General features: G+C 46.0%; 2 protein-coding genes and 1 long non-coding RNA gene across 3 annotated transcripts in view; all 3 read left to right on the forward strand.

Annotated features, from left to right (window-relative positions):
* Positions 1 to 24073, forward strand: part of LOC120999677 (gastrula zinc finger protein XlCGF57.1-like) — a 354101-nt gene that overhangs the window by 213807 nt on the left and 116221 nt on the right. The gene's annotated exons all lie outside the window — the stretch shown is intronic.
* Positions 6492 to 16115, forward strand: LOC120999774. Its single transcript, XR_005778639.1, has 3 exons — positions 6492 to 6529; positions 15839 to 15951; positions 16064 to 16115. It is a non-coding gene; the product is annotated as an uncharacterized LOC120999774 (long non-coding RNA).
* LOC120999684 (gastrula zinc finger protein XlCGF57.1-like) overlaps positions 16371 to 24073 on the forward strand; it is a 78917-nt gene continuing 71214 nt past the window's right edge. The window contains exon 1 of the mRNA XM_040430701.1: positions 16371 to 16441. Within this exon, the coding sequence (XP_040286635.1) occupies positions 16408 to 16441 (34 nt within the window). The 5' untranslated portion in view covers positions 16371 to 16407. The remainder of the gene's footprint in view (positions 16442 to 24073) is intronic.

Genomic DNA, 24073 nt, shown 5'->3' on the forward strand with positions numbered 1-24073 from the left:
TGTCCAGTCCACCAAATTATAGGTTCTCCTTCTAACTTTCTTTAAATCCAAAATGTTCTTTACTTTAAACATACTCAAGACCAACAGGTACATGGTTAGTAACAGAGGATCTTGAGTATCAAGCACAAAAGGTTTGAGATGGGACATATGGATGGCTTTGGGGATGTAAAGAGATGGTTGTAGTCGCAACTTGCAGCAGTCAGGATTGATTTGTCCCAACACCTCAAATGGACCCAAGAAGTGAAGGGTGAATTTGCAGCAGGGTAACTTCAAGCAAATATTCTTAAACTATTGCCAGACCTTGTCCCCAAGAGAGACATGTGATGACCATATTCAATGTAAAATAGTGGTAACTCAGCCCAAGGAAGCAGGGATACCCAGTTGTCATGACTAGGAGAAACAAAGTGATTCGTTTGCTACAACTATCCATTAGACAGGGTATAGTAGACAGAGAAGAAGTCTAACTTAACATCCAACAAGCTGCATAGAGACTTCCAGAATCCTGACTTAAATTACACTCATCTATCAAAGACAATGTGTAGAAAGCATACCAGGCAAGTGGACAAAATCTGAAATCTTGGAAAAGTAACCCACTACCACCCATATAATTGTGCATCCCGAGGATGGTGGAAGATCCATGATAAAATCTATCCCAGTATGTTGCCACAGAGCATCAGGCATAGGTGTAATGATCAGTGGGTGGGAAACTACTGTGCCAACCAACCAGTTTGACTTTTGGGCTAAACCTAAGAGCATTATTTTGGCAGTCCCCTGGTATTTACCTTTTAACCCCTATACAGGGATCTGGACTTCTCTGCAGGAGAGCCATCAAGCTGCTACCTTGTAGAGCATTCCCTTTACATAGAATGTGTCGGCAGATAAGAACCATTTGGCCCATCTAGTCTGTGGTTGATAGCTGACCAGCTGGGGTCAGAGGCACCACGGGATCAGGCACAGCAGGCTGAGGTCAGGGCAGGCAGAGTTTGTGCGAATATGTGAAACAGGTCCAAGATCAGGGCAGACAGCAAAGGATCAATAGGGTAATCAGGCACAGGTCAATTCAGGCAGTGGTCGTTCAGAGTCAGAAATCTGGCAGAGGTCTGTGCACAACACCTTTGCAGGGACTAGCACGCTAGAACATTTATTGCTCAGGCCCCCTCCCCTAGGGGAAGGTGCTTTAAGTATCTAGAGGTGGGCAGACATAGGCTGGAGGAAGATTAGGGCCTGCGTGCTGGCCTTTTAAGACTTGGGGAGCACAAGACAGACAGAAAAGCCCTGAATGAGAAGCACCGACCACAGCTTGCAGTGAACACACAGGGGAGGGACAGAGGTTCTGGACCCCCATATCCATGACAGCAGCAGGATAAGAGACGCTCATGCCCACCTAAGGTAGTAGGGCAGTGGTGGGCATCAACAACAGACCAGGGTCAATTGCTTGAGCACCTCAAATGGACCTTTCAACCTTTACGAGGGTATCTTCATTCTGATGTCCTTAGCAGATATCCAGACCTTGTCTCCTGGAGAAAAATAAAGTTGGAGATCTACGCTTCCAATCAGCTAAATTCTTGACTTGCCAGTGGATTTAGTGGAATGGTCATTATAAAAGAATTCTGCCCATGGAAGCAAAGTAGCCTAATCATTCTGACGTGCAGAGGTGAAGTGGTGAAAATAATTGGTCAAGACTTGATTGATACATTCTTCTTGCTCATAGATCTGTGGATGGTAAGCTGATGAGAAGTCTATCTTGACGTCCAGAAGTTTACAGATCAATTTCAAGAATTTGGACGTAAACTCTACGCCATTGTCAGACACAATGTGCAACTGTAGCCCATTTTCGAGAACCATCATTTACAACCAAGATAACAGTATAGCCTGAGAATGAGGGCAACTGGTAATGAAGTCCATGGCAATATGCTTTAATGGAACTTCAGACACAGGCAAAATGAAGAGTCCTGCAAATCTTTGTTTTGATCTTGTTTTGGGCACAGGTAGTGCAGGCAGAAACAAACTCTGAGATATCTTTGGACCCAAACAAGCAAAATCTGTTAAATCCAAAAGCAGGGTCTGGTACACAGAAAAGCAGAAACTCCAAATACACATTCACACTAGGAACTAGAAAAGCTAGTGACCAAGATTGCTCATGCGCCTTCCTAGGGCAGGAAGCACCATTAAAATGGGCTCTGCTGAGTTTTGCGCATGCACTGTAAGTAGCGGTGCATGTAGAACTGTATTACAGAACAAATACAAACCAGGATTCCTTATGGAATACAGCACAAACCACAAATCTGGGTTCGGATTTGTTGTGTAATATAGTTCTGCATGCGCAGGTAATTATAGTAACAGCACATGCGCGAGACTCACATAGTCTCATGTTACTGTCAGCCATCTTCATGCGGCCACAGTGGAGCCCATACTGTGTAACAAAGGGGAATAAAAAATTCCTTCCCGACTCCAATCAGGCAATCAGAATAACTCCCTAGATCAACGACCCCTCTCTAGCAGCTATAGCCTGTAATATTATTACACTCCAGAAATACATCCAGGCCCCTCTTGAATTCCTTTATTGTACTCACCATCACCACCTCCTCAGGCAGAGAGCTCCATAGTCTCACTGCTCTTACCGTAAAGAATCCTCCTCTATGTTTGTGTACAAACCTTCTTTCCTCCAGACGCAGAGGATGTCCCCTCGTCACAGTCCTGGGGATAAATAGATGATGGGAGAGATCTCTGTACTGACCCCTGATATATTTATACATAGTAATTAGATCTCCCCTCAGTCGTCTTTTTTCTAAAGTGAATAACCCTAATTTTGATAATCTTACAGGGTACTGTAGTTGCCCCATTCCAGGTATTACTTTAGTTGCCCTCCTCTGGACCCTCTACAGCTCTGCTATGTCTGCCTTGTTCACAGGAGCCCAGAACTGTAATACATGTATAGTGATCGGGAACTCATACCATTTAGTGTAAGAATCAAAAAGATTCTGATTAGTTCAAAGCAGGATGAACCCAAATCTACCAATAGTAGTTCCCAAACAGAAATGCATTGTGTGACAAAATAAATTCCAAACCAGCGTAATCAACACCCCTATATATGCTGGTCAATACATGGCAAACAAACTGTATAACCTCGGATCCTGTGAGATTCTTGTATGCAGGGCCTCCATATCTATGGAGTCCAAGACATATCCTTCCTGCCACCTTTTCAATGCTTCAAAAAAATCATTGGTGTCCTTCAAATAGGACGGTATGCCTATGTATTGTGACAAAGGTTCAGTCACTGAACCTACGCCCCACACAATTGGACGACCGGGAGGTCGTTCGGTTGATTTATGCACTTTAGGTACAAAACACCAACTAGGTTTGGATAAATAAACCGGATAGTCTCTCCACCAAAATTAAAAAATATCCTGCATTTCATATTTCCTACAGGCTTCCAGGTAATATTTGGATCTGGAGTTTCTCCACCCAAAAAAAAAGCTAAATCGCCAGATGACTTTTAAGATGCTACTCTCCATCACCACCTGCTCCAGCCTTATGTGACTTCCTCATGGACTACACCTCCCAGGAGCCCACAAGATCACAGAACAGTAGGTGTTAGATACTATTTGGGTAATGGACTTTTGATGATGTCACCTGTCTAGGATGAGTCAGGTTGTGGTGTATCATTCAGTTCTGTCTAGAATAGATTATATGAGAATATACTCATGAGCAGGTTATAGAGATGTGTGCGTTACATGAGCCTTAGAGAAACACATCGTGCTGTGCTTCATACACAGCTCAGGCCTAATGTAAAGGGGATGGTCATGTGACTGATCAGGGAGGTGAGATTTCTCCTAATGCTGCTATATGTAGACAAAAGAAAATGCAGGAAGGCATGGCTGCAGTGAACTAACCCTGGTGGAAGGTTATGAGGAGTCCAAGAACATGAAGTCTGTGCTATAGAGGGGGAACCATGGGGAACGGTCTGTGTGAGAGAGGGGGAATCATGGGGAGCAGTCTGTGTGAGAGAGGGGGAACCATGGGGAGAGGTCTGTGTGAGAGAGGGGGAACCATGGGGAGCAGTCTGTGTGAGAGAGGGGGAACCATGGGGAGCGGTCTGTGTGAGAGAGGGGGAATCATGGGGAGCAGTCTGTGTGAGAGAGGGGGAACCATGGGGAGCAGTCTGTGTAAAAGAGGGGGAACCATGGGGAGCGGTCTGTGTGAGAGAGGGGGAACCATAGGAAGAGGTCTGTGTGAGAGGGGGAACCATGAAGAGCAGTCTGTGTGAAAGAGGGGGAACCATGGGGAGCGGTCTGTGTGAGAGGGGGAACCATGGGGAGCGGTCTGTGTGAGAGAGGGGGAACCATAGGAAGAGGTCTGTGTGAGAGGGGAAACCATGGGAAGTGGTCTGTGTGGGAGAGGGGGAACCATGGGGAGAGGTCTGTGTGAGAGAGGGGGGACCATGGGGAGAGGTCTGTGTGAGAGGGGGAACCATGGGGAGCGGTCTGTGTGAGAGAGGGGGAACCATGGGGAGCGGTCTGTGTGAAGGAAGAACCATGGGGCGCGGTCTGTGTGAGAGAGGGGGAACCATGGGGAGCGGTCTGTGTGAGAGAGGGGGAACCATGGGGAGCGGTCTGTGTGAGAGAGGGGGAACGATGGGGCGCGGTCTGTGTGAGAGAGTGGAACCATGGGGAGCGGTCTGTGTGAGATAGGGGGAACCATGGGGAGCGGTCTGTGTGAGGGAAGAACCATGGGGAGCGGTCTGTGTGAGAGAGGGGAAACCATGGGGAGCGGTCTGTGTGAGAGAGGGGGAACCATGGGGAGCGGTCTGTGTGAGAGAGAGAGAACTATGGGGAGCAGTCTGTGTGAGAGAGAGTGGAACCATGGGGAGCAGTCTGTGTGAGAGGGGGAACCATGGGGAGCAGCCTGTGTGAGAGAGGGGGAACCATGGGGAGCGGTCTGTGTGAGAGAGGGGGAACCATGGGGAGCGGTCTGTGTGAGAGAGGGGGAACCATGGAGAGCGGTCTGTGTGAGAGATGGGGAACCATGGGGAGCGGTCTGTGTGAGAGAGGGGGAACCATGGGGAGCGGTCTGTGTGAGAGAGGGGGAACCATAGGGAGCGGTCTGTGTGAGAGAGGGGGAACCATGGGGAACGGTCTGTGTGAGAGAGGGGGAACCATGGGGAGCGGTCTGTGTGAGAGAGAGGGGGAACCATGGGGAGCGGTCTGTGTGAGAGAGAAGGGAACCATGGGGAGCGGTCTGTGTGAGAGAGGGGGAACCATGGGGAGCGGTCTGTGTGAGAGAGGGGGAACCATGGGGAGCGGTCTGTGTGAGAGAGGGGGAACCATGGGGAGCGGACTGTGTGAGAGAGGGGGAACCATGGGGAGCGGTCTGTGTGAGAGAGGGGGAACCATGGAGAGCGGTCTGTGTGAGAGATGGGGAACCATGGGGAGCAGTCTGTGTGAGAGAGGGGGAACCATGGAGAGCGGTCTGTGTGAGAGAGGGGGAACCATGGGGAGCGGTCTGTGTGAGAGAGAGGGGGAACCATGGGGAGCGGTCTGTGAGAGAGAGGGGGAACCATGGGGCGCGGTCTGTGTGAGAGAGAAGGGAACCATGGGGAGCGGTCTGTGTGAGAGAGGGGGAACCATGGGGAGCGGTCTGTGTGAGAGAGGGGGAACCATGGGGAGCGGTCTGTGTGAGAGAGGGGGAACCATGGGGAGCGGACTGTGTGAGAGAGGGGGAACCATGGGGAGCGGTCTGTGTGAGAGAGGGGGAACCATGGGGAGCGGTCTGTGAGAGAGAGAGGGAACCATGGGGAGCGGTCTGTGTGAGAGAGGGGGAACCATGGGGAGCGGTCTGTGTGAGAGAGGGGGAACCATGGGGAGCGGTCTGTGTGAGAGAGGGGGAACCATGGGGAGCGGTCTGTGTGAGAGAGGGGGAACCATGGGGAGCGGTCTGTGTGAGAGAGGGGGAACCATGGGAGAAAACTTTAGATCAGAAACATTTGGCAATCCAGCTGTTGTGAAACTACAATTCCCAGCATGCTCCATTCATTTGTATGAGAGTTCTGAGAAGTTCAAAGCAAATATTCATGCTGCAGCTGCAGTAGCTGTAGTGCCAGATAGGGATGAGCGAATCCGAAGTCGATTTGCATAAAACTTCATTCCAATATGTATTGGCTCCGATGAGCCGAAGTTATTGCTTCGCAAAGTCCAGCGAGACTTTGCGTAATAACTTCATAAAACAATTTTTACTGTAAAAAAACATTTCCCAAACTCGAGTTCAGTTCTAAGGTGCCACACTAAGTTCTACGGTACAACTAAGTTTCATCCGAAGTCGATTTGCTCATCCCTAGTGCCAGAGGTTGCCTATCCCTGCTTTAGATGTTTATCTTGGTGACTTCAGGACCTTTGATGATGTCATGGTCATGTGATCAGTCACATGAGGGGAGGAGTAAAGCAGGGGAGGTTTTCACTGTGTAGCACTTCCTGTCATGTGACCAGTGTGACGTCATCGCAGGTCCTGCAGCCCCAGGAGGTGAGATCTGCAGGTCAGTTATTGGTCTTGGTTCTGGGTTTATTAGAATGGAGCGGTTCTATAGGTGACATATAGCAGGTCCAGCCAGCAGGGGGCAGCACCGGCCATAGAGAGTCTCTGCTCACACAGTCTGGAGGTCAGGAGGGGAGTTCTCTTCAGACATGTCTGCTCTCCCCCTGGAATATTAGGAGACCCCCAGACCCCTGTAAGAGGGGCTGTTCTCCTGGATTAGAGGGGTCTTCCATCACACACTATTCTGTGATATCACTAGGATATGGAATCGGTGTGTGACTGGGGGGTGTTTGTGCATAGCATATTACCAAGGTTTTGTAATGTTTTTTTGATAGCGGCTGTGCTTGGTATCGCAGCTCAGGACCTTTTTTTTTTTTCTTTCTTTTTTATTCCCCCCTTGTACCCGTCCACGTACACCACCCAACAAAGCGAGGGATATCGCGTACCTTGCCTTCTCCGCCTCTCAACCTCCTCATACAGCTTTATTTGGGACATAATCCGTCTCCACTCCTCAAATGCGGGAGATATGGGGGAACCCCATCTCTTAACTATCAGGACCTTTGCTATCAAGCAGCCCTTCAGCCAGATTAAATGATGTACAGAAGAATTTGGCTTTTTTGGTATATAGGAACCCAAAATCGCGGAAATCATATCCGGTACACAAGATTGGGGGAAATCCCCCTGAAGTGCTGTAAATACCCGCTCCCAAAACCGCTTTATCACGCGACATTCCCATAAAAGATGGATATATCCAGCGTCGGGGCTGCCGCACTTTCGACAATAGAATTCACGACCTCTGTTATTAGCAAACTTCGCCTGCATTTGCGGTGTATTTTGGAAGATCTGTGGCCATGGGAGGGGGGAAGTTTTCAGTTCCTGCTCCCATTTAGGTATACTTTTAAAGGAAATCACCGTGGACAGTGAAACTCGCATTTTCGAGTAGATCTGTGCCATTTTAATCTTTTTCCCTAAGTGAAAAAAACAATAATCAAAAAATGAGTGTTGTTGAATCATCATATATGTTTTATTAAGTGTAGCTCCGTATGCATGTTTTAAACGTGTGTACATAAATTGGTCTAAAAAAGAGATATTTGTGAAATTGAAGTCCCCTAAGACTTTAAAACGGTCTGCGACAAACAGATGTGCCGCTCTAGTGATTCCCCTACGACTCCAGTAAATGTGATCAGTTATTTTCAAAAATTCTGGTAAGTTCTGATTCTCCCATAACGGGGTAAAATGAAGCACGTGTGACATCTGCAGAGTCCTTTTCAATGTATCCCAGACTCTCTGCAGAGTTCTCGGGATTAAACAACTAGTGTCCAGATTTGCAAATTGTGCTGTTTCTAGATGCATAAAAATATTACCAAGTGACCTACCAGTTACCCTAGTTAAATATTGCCCAAGTGCATTCTCTCTAAAATTACAGCATCTTTGTAGCTGCACAGAAAATAAATACCCTTGAAAGAAAGGAAGTGATAGTCTCGGCCAGCCACAAATACCTCTGCTTTATACGGACCCTCTTCCTCCCCCATATTAGGTCGTTAATTAAAGCTTCCAGTCTATAAAAAAAGGAATCCTCTATCCATATGGGGGAGGCGCTGATCGGATACAAAACCAGAGGTAGTATAATCATTTTAACCAATGCCAGTCGATCGGATTGCGATATTAACATTTTTTGTTAGGCTCTGATTTTCCCCTTTACTTTATCCATTACCGGGGAAAGATTTAACTCGCAGAATCTACCTATAGGGACACCTATCTTTATCCCCAGATAGTTCAGAGAGTCGTCAACAGACAACATCCGGACCCGGGAACCCCCTTCGGGGGCATTTCGATTTAGCAGGCGGAGTGAGGACTTAGCCCAGTTAAAGGGGTATTCTCATCTTAATGATCACTGTTAAATCTGTTAATGATTTAACAGTGATCATTTTTCTAAATATATTTAATTAACAAATTCCCACCCCTTAGAAGTAAATAAACATATACTTACCTGACTGTTGTCTTCCGTCTCCCCTGGTTACGGCCACCGCTCTTCTCAGGAATCCCGGTGGCCGCGCGTGCGCAGACGACTTCTTCTCTTCTCCCGGCCGGCCGCGCGCTGTACTGAACGCGCACGCCGAGGCCGCGCATGCGCAATGGTGATTTCTTCCTGGCCAGTATAGTATACTTGCCAGGAAGAAGTCACCAGGGCGCATGCGCGGCCTCGGCGTGCGCGTTCAGTGCAGCACGCGGCCCGGCCGGGAGAAGACTCCAATCAAGATGGAGCCCGCCGAGTGCCGAAACCAGGAAGTGGACAGCGCGCCGGGAGCAGGTAAGTATCAAATAGCGTGTTGAGAATATCCCTTTAAGTAACCAGACAGTAGACTAAACTCCTCTATCACCTGCATAACATGGGGGACGGCTTTCCAGCCCTGATCCAGAAAGAGAATAACATCGTCTGCGTAGAGCCTAATTTTATCACTCTCTCCCGCTACCCCGAAGCCCCGAATCTGACCATTCAAACGAATCCTACAAGCCAACGGCTCCATAAATAGCGCAAATAAAAGGGGAGAGAGCGGGCAACCCTGTCTCGTACCGCGTTGAAGCTCAATAATAGAGGAATTAACCCCATCAATGTTAACTCAGGCTATTGGTTGAGTATATAACAGTTGAGTCATTGCGATAAACATAGTCCCTAATCGAAAATGTTCGCCACAGGAAGGACAACTCCACCCTGTCGAACGCTTTAGCAGCATCCAGAGACAGGATGGAGTGGTCCGGTCCCCCCCTACCGACAGGTTCAAATACACCCCATAGAGATTCGCCTGAATCTGTCTCCCAGGAATAAATCCTGTTTGATTAGAATGAACCAGGGCTGCAATTACCCATTTAAGACGGTTTGCTAAAGATTTTGCAAAAATCTTATAGTCTGTATTAAGGAGTGATATGGGCCTGTAAGACCCAACCTCACTGCCGTCCTTATCTTTTTTTTTTTATTAAAATGGAGGGAGAGATCCATATCTATATGATTTATTTAAAACCTGCAGCAGAATAGGGAGAAGTGCCTTAGCGTTGTACCTATAAAGTTCAAATGGCAAACCATCCGCCCCGGGGGAAGAGTTATATTTAACCGAGCGAAGGGCTTCCTCTAACTCTGCCTGTCGTATAGGATGATCGAGCATTCTGGTTTCCTGAGGCGAAAGAGAAGGCATTTCTAATTGGTCCAAATAGTCATAAGTTTTTGAGGGACTGCATACCGTTTCAGATCTGTATATATTAGAATAATGCTCGGCGAATTCCTGTCTGATCTGCTCTGGATCCTTGACTATCTGGCCCCGATTATTCCTGATATACCTAATTTTAGTCCCACCCCTTTGATTAGCGACCAGTGCAGATAACAATTTCCCTGTTTTTCCCTCCTCACTAAAACGTCTCTGTCCTTGAAAAAAGAGTTTATGTTGGGCCTTGTTCACCATAAAAGTCCTATATTGTTGGTTAGCATCTTTCAGTTCTATGCGTAGTGAATCCGTACCGTGTTTCGTCAAAGCCCCCTGTCTCCCTCATTGCATTTTCCTGCTTATGGAACTCCACTCGTTGTCTTTTTATTTTACCGCAATAGAGGCCTCTAATGTAGGCCTTCAAAGCGTCCCATACAAAATGGATATGGGTGGAGACCTCATTCCGATGCCAAATTCAAGAATCTCCGCATTGATTAGATCCCGCTCACCAATGACCTCCAACCAATAGGGGTTCAGTCTAAAGGTTCTATTGGGCCCCGTATTTACCCCCACTCCCCTGAGCAGAAGCAATACTGGAGAATGGTCAGAGATTCCATGCAATTCATATTTCATCTTCACCACTTGATCAGACATAGCCCCGTTTGCAAACGCTAAGTCGATTCTTGACATTGACCTGTACGTCCTGTCAAAGCATGAATAGGCTCTTTTTTCTCCATACAAATGACGCCAGACATCAACCCATGCAAGCTCCTGGGTAATTCTACACAGGAGAGACCGAGTATGCCTCTGCTCAGGGGAGAGAGATATCCTATCCTGTCTGGGATCCAATAACGAATTAAAGTCACCTACCAGTAACAACGGGCACGGGGGTTTACTGCAAATAAACGTAGACCGCAAAGATAGAGCAGTGGACGCAAAAGGGGGAGGCACATAGATAAAGGCTAAAATAGTCTCCTGTCCACTCCACTGACCATAAAGAAAGACAAATCGACCCTCCCTATCCACCTTAATATCCAACGGCTGAAAATCAACTCCATGATGAATATACACACTCACGCCCCTCGAATATGATGACAGGTATGAGTGGTATTCCAATTTCGCCCATCGCCTCTTTAATTGGGGGAGCTTATCAGCCGTTGCATGTGTCTCCAATAAGGCCACAATTGCCAGGAGGTGCCGAACCATAACATCAAACACCACTGTCCTTTTAACTCTATCCCCCAGCCCTCGCACATTCCAACACAGAACCCTACGCGTCATTCTAAGCTACCCGAAGCCAAAGCACTCCGCAGACCGGCATGAGGGGGAAGAGGGGCCTCCTAGGCCCAGCGACAGCAGCCGACCCCCCCGCCCATAACCGCTACCCCAACCCACCATTTGGCTCACAGAGAGTGTTATCCCCATCAACCTCTTCCACTTCGCCAACCCCACTCCCGATCAAGCCCCACTCCTCACTCCACACCGCCATATAACCAACGTATAAAAATGTAGACATGCTCAAAAATTGAGAAATCCCAACGGGGGCTACAAACCGGCCGAATCAAGCCACTGTGCAGCCTCCGTAGGTGTGGGGAAAAATTGCACAAAATGAACCACCCTGAGTTTAGCCGGATACAGCATCGCATACTTTGTGTGCGGAAATTAATCTTTTTTTAACGTCAAAGAAAGACCGCCTTTTATTTTGTGTCCCACGGCAAAAATCAGGGTATATTTGAATATAGTTCCCATCAAAACGAATTTTGTGGAGTTCTCTTTTACGTCTGAGTACCCAATCCCGATCTTTGGAGCAAACCAATCTAGCTAAAAAAGCTCTAGGGGGTGCACCTGGGGGGGGCTTCCTCAGAGGGATTCTATGGGCCCGCTCCACACAAAACGTAGAGAGATCATAATCCGCTCCCAATGTTTGCACCAGCCACTTTTGCACAAAGTCCGCTGGGTTCTCTTGTTCCACCCCCTCAGGGAACCCTACCAATCTTATATTGTTCCTCCGAGATCTATCCTTCAGATCTATCAATTTATTTTTCAACCCAAGACATTCCTGCTCCACACCCTCAAGACGTTTTTTGGCTAAACCCAACTCCTTTTTCACAGCCCCTGTCTCCAACTCCAAATCTTTCACTTTTACTCTTAGTTTTGTGATTTCATCCCTAATTATGGTAATATCCCCCTGTAACGCTGCCATTGTGGTTGTTAATTGAGATACGGTGCTATTAGTCTTATTCACTGCCCCCAAAATTTCAGCTAACTTATTATTAACACTATCCAAGCCTTCCCTATCAACCTCCCTAGCTTCCATAGAAACCAACATTGTAGCGGTAGGCTTATTTCCTCCGGATTCAAGGTGGGCTGCTGCTTTTTGGGATCCCCCCCCCTAGTTTTGGGCGTTGTGGACCCCAAAACTTTATCTAAGCGTGCTTGGGGCTGCTCCCGGGGCCTCCTTTCAAGGGGCTTAATACCACCCACCCGCCCCCCCTGATTTCCAAAACTTGTGGGGCATTATACCTGAATATGATATTGCACTATATAAAAAAAAAACGGCACAAAACCTGGAGAAAAAGAAAGGGAGTTCAACTCATTCAAGATAGATCAAAAACAAACAACTATAACCATAATTTCAAGGCATAGTGAAAAACCACATGTTACAGAGATATTGGAGGATGAACTGGGTTAGGAATTGAATATTATTATAGCAGAGATATAGACATTCCACTCAGACCAAGTTAATCAAGGTTAATCTCTGTTAATACATATGATGTATTTAAGATTAAATAGCTGAAAAACAAAACCAAAAAAAACCTCATAGATCTTATAACAGAAATATAAACACTCCACTCAGTTAATCGAAGTTAATCTTTGTTAGTGGATATAATATGTTCAAGGTTAGATAGCTGAAAAACTAGGGGTCATACATCCAACACTAAAACAGGGAGACCCCTGCAGATCTCACCAATCTTCAGCCCTTTTCTCCGGTTTTCAACGCAGGGAAGCATGGAAACTGCCAAATGGGCCTGAAAAGTTCGAACAATATATTCAGTAAAATTCAATGCGGTTCAAGATAACACAAGCAGGGGCAAATATGCGTGAGGGTTTCTCCCTCTCTCACAGGGATCCAATCTTCATCCCCATCTGGGGTAGTGCAGAGAACAAGTTGGTATATTAGTTACACAGCCGAGCCAGTACAGGGGGTAGATATGGGGTCAATATATGGCTGTGGCCGGGCTGGGGGGCACTCTTACTCTCACCAAGTGCGCCCTTCGGCCCAGCACACCAGCAACCTCAGGGCCAATAAAGACCCTTGCACCCCACACCTGCACCACACACCAATGGTGATAGAAACAGACCAAGTTGGCCCAATGTCTGTGTCCTCAAATCACCGACAGTTAGCGCCACCCGAGAGCATGGAAGAGTTGCATCGAAATCCAGCTATGTGCCCGCACCTGTATCCGGACCACTACAGGCTCTCAAATCAGATCAAACCGGCACACAGGCCCTATGAACCGGCCCCACATATCCCCTAGAGTGGTCCTCTAATCAGGCGCCTCGGAGTCCACCGGTGTCACGGCTCACATCCGCAGACCAAACTTCCCCCAGTCATCAGCCGGTCATCCAGCCATCCCTCAAAGAGGACTCACCGGCGGCAGAACTGCATATAACAGACAGCGGGACGTCACCTGATCACCAACGAGCTGCAACGGTGGTCGAGGCAGTCGGACAAACCCGCCTAGGAAAACGGAGAGCGGTGCAGCAGCTTCATCCTTTATCCGGCGTCCAGCGTGCGGCGTTCCACAGAAGCTCGCAGGGGAGCAGCAGAGCAAGGAGCGGAGGTACGGGGGCAGGGCGCAGCACGTCCTACGTCATGCCACTACGCTGCAGCTCAGGACCTTTCACTTGAATGGGGCTAGGCTGCGCTTAGATCATGTGACGGGTGAACATGACATCACTAGACTAGTAGGAGACCTAAGCGCTCATGGAGCGCTGCTGCCTCTTCATACAACTAATCTGCGGGGGTCTCCGGAGTTGTACCCCCACCGCTCACATTATCCTCAGGATGGGCTTTGACTATGTAAATCCTGGAAAACCCCTTTAACTGCAGGCTGTAGGTTAAACTATGGGTTCACATAAGCACTGGATATTTCCATTGTTACGCTCCATTAGAAGAGCAGAAAACAAAAATAATGGAAGTTCCGGACTCTGAAAATAACTGATACGAATGGAACCGAACAGACGCCATTGACTATAATGGGGTCCATTTGAGTGTCTGCTTTTTTAGCAGGAAAAAAGGTCCTGCATGTAGGACTTTTTTGTCCACTCATCTGTGATGAAATCCTAGGACGCAGCCTCCAACGCAGATGTGAACATGACCAAAGCCTGCTGGTCTGAGAGACAAGTAACTGGAGGAAACACAGGGCTAAACTGGGTTTGGCTCCTGTTTTGTGTCCAGGCTAGTCTAGTGCGAGCCTTGCTGAGGAAGTCCATGAAGTAATACATCTCCGATAAACTGTCAATCAGCATCAGCAAGCTTGATACCCCTGAGACTGAATGCAGCAAGGAACCCCTGAGGTTGACGAGCAGCTGAAGGAGGGAGTGCAAAGATTTAGCCTGTGAGAGTAACGCACGTCTACGGCTAATAGACCTCACAGCTATGCCCCTTTCCTACATGTGTGGCAGCTTGTAGTTCTGCTGCTTTTGGAGTCTGCACCTCACAGTTAGGAATTGCAGAAGAAATCGATGCACCTCTCAGCTGGAATGCTATGTAGAGAACTGCTAGGTAGGGAATTGTATCTCAGAGAATCTCTTGAGGTAACCCATGTTTGAGCCAGAACCTTTTGAAACTGTTTAGTAAGATTTGTGCTTCCATCGTGTGTGGAAGTCCATGTGCACTTCAGTAATGACTCTTGTTATTTTGGTCAGCTGCACCTCCTCTCTGGTCTCCTGACTTGTACTTGCTCTGCAATACTAAATGCAGCCCACCTTCCATCAGACTGCAGACTGACCAGGGTGTGCCCCAGGGGAAACCATTACTGTTATCTGCTGCCCCCTCATCACTGTGTTGGCCCTGGGAGTGAGGGAGAAGGATTCAACCGCTGTGAGGACTGACAACTTCCAATATTCATACCACTTCCATCCCTCTACTGCTCACACTCCCTTCTGGGTCACTGCACCAGCAAACATTAGATTTCACGACTGAATCGACACATAAATTGACATGCGGTGAAGATTTTAAATCTCTGCCATGGCAAATCCACTAAATCTGCATGCAACTTTTGTGGATTTTGCTGTGGATCAATGAAAATACGCAATGCAATGTGTGGTCACACCTTAAAGCATACCTCATTTTTGAAAAAAAAAATTAGATAATGGCTGTGCTTCATTGTAGAATCATAACTGTGAAGAAAATGGTCTTTTTGGGCTTCCCGTCAGTTTTTTTTTGCCATTTTATTCCCTGTTTCAGTTGCATAGCTAGATGCATTTCTCTCACAAGCAGAGGGCATCAACAGACAAGGAGGGTTAACTCACACAGTCACATAGCAGGCTCCTATAATTTTCAGAAGCTATGTAGAAAAGCTCTTTTATCAGGCTCACAATGTCAGCTGGCTCTGATACGCCCCCACGTCCTCTCAGCCGTCTTCTGTGTGTCTTTTACTGGGGACGGATCTTGCCTGACAACAGGCAGTGGACCACAGATTAGGTGAAAGTGAGACCCCTAGTGGCCATGACTTTACAGCTTATTTTACAGGTGGATGCAGGCAGATTTTTAAAATAAAGTGATAAGAAATTTGCTAGTTACACCATTCTCTATTACATGAAATGAAAGTACGGTGACTCTTTAAAAGGGTTGGCTAAGATTTTGATATTGATGGCCTATGCTCCGGATAAATCCTGGACATCCCCTTTCTGGTTTATATCATGGTTCAGACATGGCAGCAGCAATTGTGACTGAACTATAGTGTGTAGGTATTTGGAGTGCCCATGTCTGTGACAGTACAGACTTGAGTAGTATGAGAGTTATAGTGACCTGGAAGAGAAGAACTGGTTGATGTATGTGGTACACTGCAGTGTTTATCCTGTGTAACACTGTATTCTCTATATAGCAGGGGTGGCCGGCTGACCTTATATCACAATTAGGATGGAGAAGGACAGAGACCACATGGCTGTAAGGATATTAGACCTCACACTGGAGATCATCTACTTGGTAACTGGTGAGGTGAGAGTCTCACATGATGTCACTCCTATCTCTAGTAATAAAACAGGGAAATGACTGTAAAGGTGAAGGATTCTTAGAATCTCTGTAGTGATCGGCGTCTCCCCATACACAGGATTACACAGTAGTGAAGAAGTCGTGTGGTGAGTGTGTGACACCCCGTGTGTCAGGAGGATGGAGCAGGACCCAGAGCCCCATCACCGAGCCTCCACCTCATTCCCTGATACATGAGCAGAAGATCCTAGAACTTACCACCAGGATCACTGAGCTGCTGAGCGGAGAGGTGAGCGCTGCTGGGAATGCTGGGACATTATACAATAACGCCAAGGGATGGGGGGTCTGGTAATGACTGTATCCTTGTGTTGTCAGGTTCCTATAAGGTGTCAGGATGTCGCTGTCTATTTCTCCATGGAGGAGTGGGAGTATTTAGAAGAACATAAGAATCTGTACAAGGACGTCATGATGGAGAATCACCAGTCGCTCACATCACTGGGTAAGAGGAGACCTTCCATGACTGTAGAGGAGAGAACAGTTTTGAGAGTCAGATTCCCCCATCATCTGATCATTACATATATGAGCAAAAAATCACGGAAAATAACGCATCAATACAATATATGCAAACATATGGACTAAGCCCTCACTCTGACACGATAAAATCTGAGACTCTCAGCCAATGTACCTTGATCAAAACAAATCTGTGCCCGCCTACCCGCGCCAAGGTGGTCTCAGCCAGGCAGGTCCCACTGTAAACCTACCCATGCAGCTGGCCATCCACATTCAGGAGAGGAGACCCTGCACATATAGTGTGCTGCTCCTACCTCTGTGTGCATCAAACAACCAACGAGAGGAGGAGCACGCACAGCTTATATGTACCACCCAATCAAAGTCGTCTAGGGACAGGCTGGGCATAACTGCATAAAAATGCTGCTCCCAAGAAAATAGGAGTGCATTCACACTTGATCATCACATATAGACAATGTTTTCAGTCACTGTGTGTATTTCCTATAGATGGATCCAGTCAGAGAAATCCACCAGAGAGATGTCCCAGTCCTCTGTATTCCCAGGATTGTCCAGAGGAGAAACCAAATATCCCACTGGATCATCAGGTAGATGAAGCTGAGGTTTCTACAAATCCTCCATAGACTGATGTAATGAAGCTTTCTACTAACCTCCCCAGTGGAGTATAGTTGATCTTGTTATTGTTGGCTGCTGTAGGTCACTGCAACAATTGGTTTTCTAGTTCCAAAAAATATTGTTTAATAGATGTCCACCTGTTTGACATCCACTTGGTAAATGCTTTTCATTGTGAATAAATGTTAAGGTTCTGTAGAGTAGATGAAAATGATAGGGTAACAGCACAATGCCAGTGAGCTGCTTCTAAAGCAGAATACTGTCTTGTATTGAAATAGTAATTGATTTACTGGTTAGGTACATAGGAGGTCATTTACTTTTGTGATGCAAGGTACAGACCAAAAGTTTGGACACACCTTCTCATTCAAGTTTTCTTTATTTTAATGACTATGAAAATTGTAGATTCACACTGAAGGCATCAAAACTATGAATTAACACATGTGGAATTATATACATAACAAACAAGTGTGAAACAACTGAAAATAGGTCATATTCTAGGTTCTTCAAAGTAGCCACCTTTTGCTTTGATTACTGCTTTGCACACTCTTGGCATTCTCTTGATGAGCTTCAAGAGGTAGTCCCCTGAAATGGTTTTCACTTCACAGGTGTGCCTTGTCAGGTTTAATAAGTGGGATTTCTTGCCTTATAAATGGGGCTGGGACCATCAGTTGCGTTGAGGAGAAGTCAGGTGGATACACAGCTGATAGTCCTACTGAATAGACTGTTAGAATTTGTATTATGGCAAGAAAAAAGCAGCTAAGTAAAGAAAAACAAGTGGCCATCATTACTTTAAGAAATGAAGGTCAGTCAGTCAGCCGAAAAATTGGGAAAACTTTGAAAGTAAGGGCTATTTGACCATGAAGGAGAGTGATGGGGTGCTGCGCCAGATGACCTGGCCTCCACAGTCACCGGACCTGAACCCAATCGAGATGTTTTGGGGTGAGCTGGACCGCAGAGTGAAGGCAAAAGGGCCAACAAGTGCTAAGCATCTCTGGGAACTCCTTCAAGACTGTTGGAAGACCATTTCAGGGGACTACCTCTTGAAGCTCATCAAGAGAATGCCAAGAGTGTGCAAAGCAGTAATCAAAGCAAAAGGTGGCTACTTTGAAGAACCTAGAATATGACATATTTTCAGTTGTTTCACACTTGTTTGTTATGTATATAATTCCACATGTGTTAATTCATAGTTTTGATGCCTTCATAGTCATGAAAATAAAGAAAACTCTTTGAATGAGAAGGTGTGTCCAAACTTTTGGTCTGTACTGTATATCTGGCAACAATTCTGTCACACGCCATGTTGCGGCAGAATCTGCAACTTCTTCCCCACTCACTCCAGGTCTAAAAAAAAAGGGTGTGTGCCTTGGGTGGGCAAGAGGACTGATCATTTTCTACGCCTGGTTTAGGGGTAGAAAACGGTCTAAATATAAGACCGCAAGGAAGCTCCTAATAAAAGACCCCCATAATGTTTAAAGGGAACCTGTCACCAGGATTTTGTGCATAGAGCTGGGGACATGGGCTGCGAGATGGGCGCCAGCACATCTGCAATACCCAGTCCCCATAGCTCTCTGTGCTTTTATTGTGTTAAAAAACCGTTTTGATCCATATGCAAATGAACCTGATATGAGTCCTGTGTCCGGAGATGAGTCCAGCGGAAAGGAGCCCAGCACCGCCCCGCGTCCTCCGAATCTCCTCCTTGCTGGCTGACGTCACAGAGCTGGAGAGCCGAAATCTCGCGATGCGCGAGCTAGCGCATGCATAGTTCGTTCCCTGTGCTGATGCCAGCACAGGGAATGAACATGATGCCGACACTGCGCATGCGCTAGCTCGCGCATCGCAAGATTTCGGCGCTCCAGCTCTGTGACGTCAGCCAGCGAGGAGGAGATTCGGAGGACGCGGGGCGGTGCTGCACTCAGAAAATTTGACTCATCTCCGGACACAGGACACATATCAGGTTCATTTGCATATGGATCAAAACGGTTTTTTAACACAATAAAAGCACAGAGAGCTATGGGGACTGGGTATTGCAGATGTGCTAGCGGCCATCTAGCAACCCATGTCCTCAGCTCTATGCACAAAATCCTGGTGACAGGTTCCCTTTAATACTTCACAAATCATTAGTGCACCCTTTTCTAGAATATGTAGAAAAACAGGAAGTAATGAGGGGCCTGGAGAACGTCCGTTATGAAGAAAGACTAAAAGTCATGACCTTTATTTCGTCTTAAAGAACATATTTAAGGGGAGACCTGATACAATTGTACAAATATATAAATCTAAGGCTCTATTTCCATTTTTTCTCATGTCCTTAATCTTGCAGGAAAGTTCTGATGGAACAAGTGGACTCGAAAAACCCTTTTCAGTGTCCGTGAATGGTAAGAACCTTTCATAAATCTTGTTTGACTGCCTCATCATTAATATTACCTCCTCATCATTAGTTTTATTAACTTTATAGTTAATTCTTCGTATAATGCCATTATATTCCACCATCTTCATTGGCACTGGTCCAATGAAACACAATATGGACAGATACAATCACAAAAACGGGGGGGATGGGGGGGTAAATGCTGATTCAGAGGGAATATTGAATTACATAAATAGACTAGGTATTTAAGCAGTGGGATACGGGTTACATGGCATGTCTGTGTTGGAAACTTGTACTGTCCTCATGCTATGAATTTAAAGGGACACTACAGCCAGAAATTTTTTATCTTTACCTCTTTCCTCTTTGTACATCTTCACACTGCCACACAAAGCAGTTTTAGGAGATTTCCCGCAGTCAGACAAGTCCCTTATTCCTCCCTGCCTCTCCATCTTTGGCTGGAGACAGGCTGTTATCAGTTTATGTGCATTAGGGCTCATTCAGACGACTGGGCCATGTTTTGCGATCCGTGTGCATTCCACAACTTACAGAACGGGCGACCCATTATAGAAATGCCTATTCTTGTCCGTAAAATGGACAGGAAGGAGGGGGAGAAGACATGGCTACAGCCTGAGAGAACAATGTACTGCTGTTCTAGTTTACTTTATTCATCTGCAATCGTGATAGTGAATAAAACAAACAAATAACAAAGACACATAAGGAGATGATGTTACATTAGTTGTTTTTTTCTTTGGGTTTAGTGGCCCTTTATTCTGGGTTTAGTGGCCCTTTAAAGGGCAGCAGTTTTAGTAGAATCCAGAATTACAGCGGCCAAACAGGAAGTTAATTAGCTGGTGGGTTGAGGGTGTTTGCAGTGTGGATGAAGCTTGAGAGAAGGTAAGTATCTGCAGTAGGGGTATGGACAACTTTTCAGGTAACCTTAAAGCTGTTCTTTGGGACTGAACAGTTGATGATCCTTCATTATGATAGGTCATCAATATCAGATCGGCATTTCAGGAGTCAGCTTTTATAGAAGCTTTGGATGCTGGAAACAGCCACAGAAACATCACAGCTGTTTCCATTGTGCATTAGGCAGAGCTACAGTACTTACTTCAGTATTTAAAAGAATGGGACAGCACCACAGTACCTAGAGTCATCCACTGATATAGATTTTTTAACGCAATGCAGCTTGCCATTAGTTTTTTTTATTTAGGCCATGCAACCCCTATAAAGACCAACCACATTAGGCGTATTTCTGGCGCAGATTCTGTGACATTTCCCCGCTCAAAAAAACGGTGTAGTGTGGTTGGGGATGGGCCAGAAGGTCCATCTCATTCATCATTTTCTATGTCTGTTTGACCACGGCATCTGAGGGGTGAATTGTAGGCGATCACCTATGGCAGAATTTTATTTGTGGATTTCAGCTCTGCATTTAATACCATAATACCATCGCTGCTGCACAGCAAACTCTCCCACCTACGCATACCTGAATCCATCTGCAAATGGATAACCAATTTCTTAACCGACAGGAGACAGCAGGTTAGACTTGGGAAACACACCTCAAGCTCTTTGACAGTCAGTACTGGAGCTCCCCAGGGCTGTGTGCTTTCCCCACTGCTCTACTCACTGTACACCAATGACTGCATCTCCACAGACCCATCTGTGAAGGTTCTGAAGTTTGCAGATGACATAACAGTAGTTGGTCTCATACAAAATTGGGATGAGTCTGCATATAGGCATGAAGTGGGACAGCTTTCCTCCTGGTGCAGCAACAACTTGGAACTTAATGATCATGGAGATGATAATAGACTTTAGGAAATCCCCCGCCCCCCCCCCCCAGCACCTCCCCCTAATCATAAATGGATCTATAGTAACCCGAGTAGAGTCATTCAAGTTTCTAGGGACCACAATTTCCAACAACCTAAAATGGAACAACAATACTGTCTCTATCATCAAGAAAGAGCAACAGAGGATGCACCACCTACGGCAGCTGAAAAAGTTTGGCCTACCACAAAAATTAATGGTGCAGTTCTACACCACGATCATCCAATCCATCATGACATCATCTATGACTGTATGGTTCGGCTCCTGCTCAGTATTAGAAAAGGTGAGACTGCAGCGCATCATCCGAACAGCGGAAAGGATAATTGTCTGTAGCTTACCTTCACTGCAGGATGTTCACGCAGCAGGTGTAGAAAGAGAGAGGCTAAGATTGCCTCAGACCCCTCTCACCCTGCTCACTCCATCTTCCAGCCTATGCCTTCATGAGTGAGATACCGTTCAGTGGCTATTTAATTTATTTTTTGCACTTATATAGCTCTACTATATTCAGCAGCTCTTTACAGACATTAGCATCCAACTGTCCCCAATGGGGCTCACAATCTAAGGTCCCTATCAGTCTGTCTTTGGATTGTGGGAGGAAACCCACGCAAACTCGAGGAGAACATCCAAACTCCATGCAGATGTTGCCCTTGGTCAGGTACTAAAACTTGCAGGCACAGGAACAGCTTTTTCCCCTCAGGCAGTTGCCTTGCTTAATGCAGAACCACGCTAAAGCTGCTATGACTTAAAAACATTACAGCATAGAACTGAAAACAAACACTTCTCCCTGTTTATTGCCACTAAAACATACATACTGTCCTTGTCCTGCACTATCCATACTGTCTTACCTTGTACTGTTTTGTTTGTGTCTGTCAAGCAACTGCCAAGTCAAATTCCTTGTAAGTGCAAACTTATTTGGCCAAATAAATTGATTCTGATTCTGATTAGCCTTACCGCTGATTGCATATATGTGCTGCGAGTCTCTGCTGTTTGAAACAGCAGAAATCTGGTGCCTGCTGAACGCCCGAGCGGGTTCCATGTTTAAAGATGCAACTTCCCCGGTCTATACAGGGAGTGCAGAATTATTAGGCAAGTTGTATTTTTGAGGATTAATTGTATTATTGAACAACAACCATGTTCTCAATGAACCCAAAAAACTCATTAATATCAAAGCTGAATATTTTTGGAAGTAGTTTTTAGTTTGTTTTTAGTTTTAGCTATTTTAGGGGGATATCTGTGTGTGCAGGTGACTATTACTGTGCATAATTATTAGGCAACTTAACAAAAAACAAATATATACCCATTTCAATTATTTCTTTTTACCAGTGAAACCAATATAACATCTCAACATTCACAAATATACATTTCTGACATTCAAAAACAAAACAAAAACAAATCAGTGACCAATATAGCCACCTTTCTTTGCAAGGACACTCAAAAGCCTGCCATCCATGGATTCTGTCAGTGTTTTGATCTGTTCACCATCAACATTGCGTGCAGCAGCAACCACAGCCTCCCAGACACTGTTCAGAGAGGTGTACTGTTTTCCCTCCTTGTAAATCTGACATTTGATGATGGACCACAGGTTCTCAATGGGGTTCAGATCAGGTGAACAAGGAGGCCATGTCATTAGATTTTCTTCTTTTATACCCTTTCTTGCCAGCCACGCTGTGGAGTACTTGGACGCGTGTGATGGAGCATTGTCCTGCATGAAAATCATGTTTTTCTTGAAGGATGCAGACTTCTTCCTGTCCCACTGCTTGAAGAAGGTGTCTTCCAGAAACTGGCAGTAGGACTGGGAGTTGAGCTTGACTCCATCCTCAACCCGAAAAGGCCCCACAAGCTCATCTTTGATGATACCAGCCCAAACCAGTACTCCACCTCCACCTTCCTGGCGTCTGAGTCGGACTGGAGCTCTCTGCCCTTTACCAATCCAGCCACGGGCCCATCCATCTGGCCCATCAAGACCCACTCTCATTTCATCAGTCCATAAAACCTTAGAAAAATCAGTCTTGAGATATTTCTTGGCCCAGTCTTGACGTTTCAGCTTGTGTGTCTTGTTCAGTGGTGGTCGTCTTTCAGCCTTTCTTACCTTGGCCATGTCTCTGAGTATTGCACACCTTGTGCTTTTGGGCACTCCAGTGATGTTGCAGCTCTGAAATATGGCCAAACTGGTGGCAAGTGGCATCTTGGCAGCTGCACGCTTGACTTTTCTCAGTTCATGGGCAGTTATTTTGCGCCTTGGTTTTTCTACACGCTTATTGCGACCCTGTTGACTATTTTGAATGAAACGCTTGATTGTTCGATGATCACGCTTCAGAAGCTTTGCAATTTTAAGAGTGCTGCATCCCTCTGCAAGATATCTCACTATTTTTGACTTTTCTGAGCCTGTCAAGTCCTTCTTTTGACCCATTTTGCCAAAGGAAAGGAAGTTGCCTAATAATTATGCACACCTAATATAGGGTGTTGATGTCATTAGACCACACCCCTTCTCATTACAGAGATGCACATCACCTAATATGCTTAATTGGTAGTAGGCTTTCGAGCCTATACAGCTTGGAGTAAGACAACATGCATAAAGAGGATGATGTGGTCAAAATACTCATTTGCCTAATAATTCTGCACTCCCTGTATACTGCAGAGGTCACAAAGGGGTTAATCACAGCCTGAACATCTTGGTCATAAAGGACTTCGCTGTACATGGCTACAACATACATTCTACTTCTACTACTTCTAATGGGATTATAAATGGTATAACAAGTCTTTAAGAAGGGTTAAAAAAAAGTTATAAGAGTTGCAGAATTATAAAGGAAAACA

Source organism: Bufo bufo, chromosome 4 (assembly GCF_905171765.1).
Source record: "Bufo bufo chromosome 4, aBufBuf1.1, whole genome shotgun sequence".
NCBI classification, from domain to species: domain Eukaryota; kingdom Metazoa; phylum Chordata; class Amphibia; order Anura; family Bufonidae; genus Bufo; species Bufo bufo.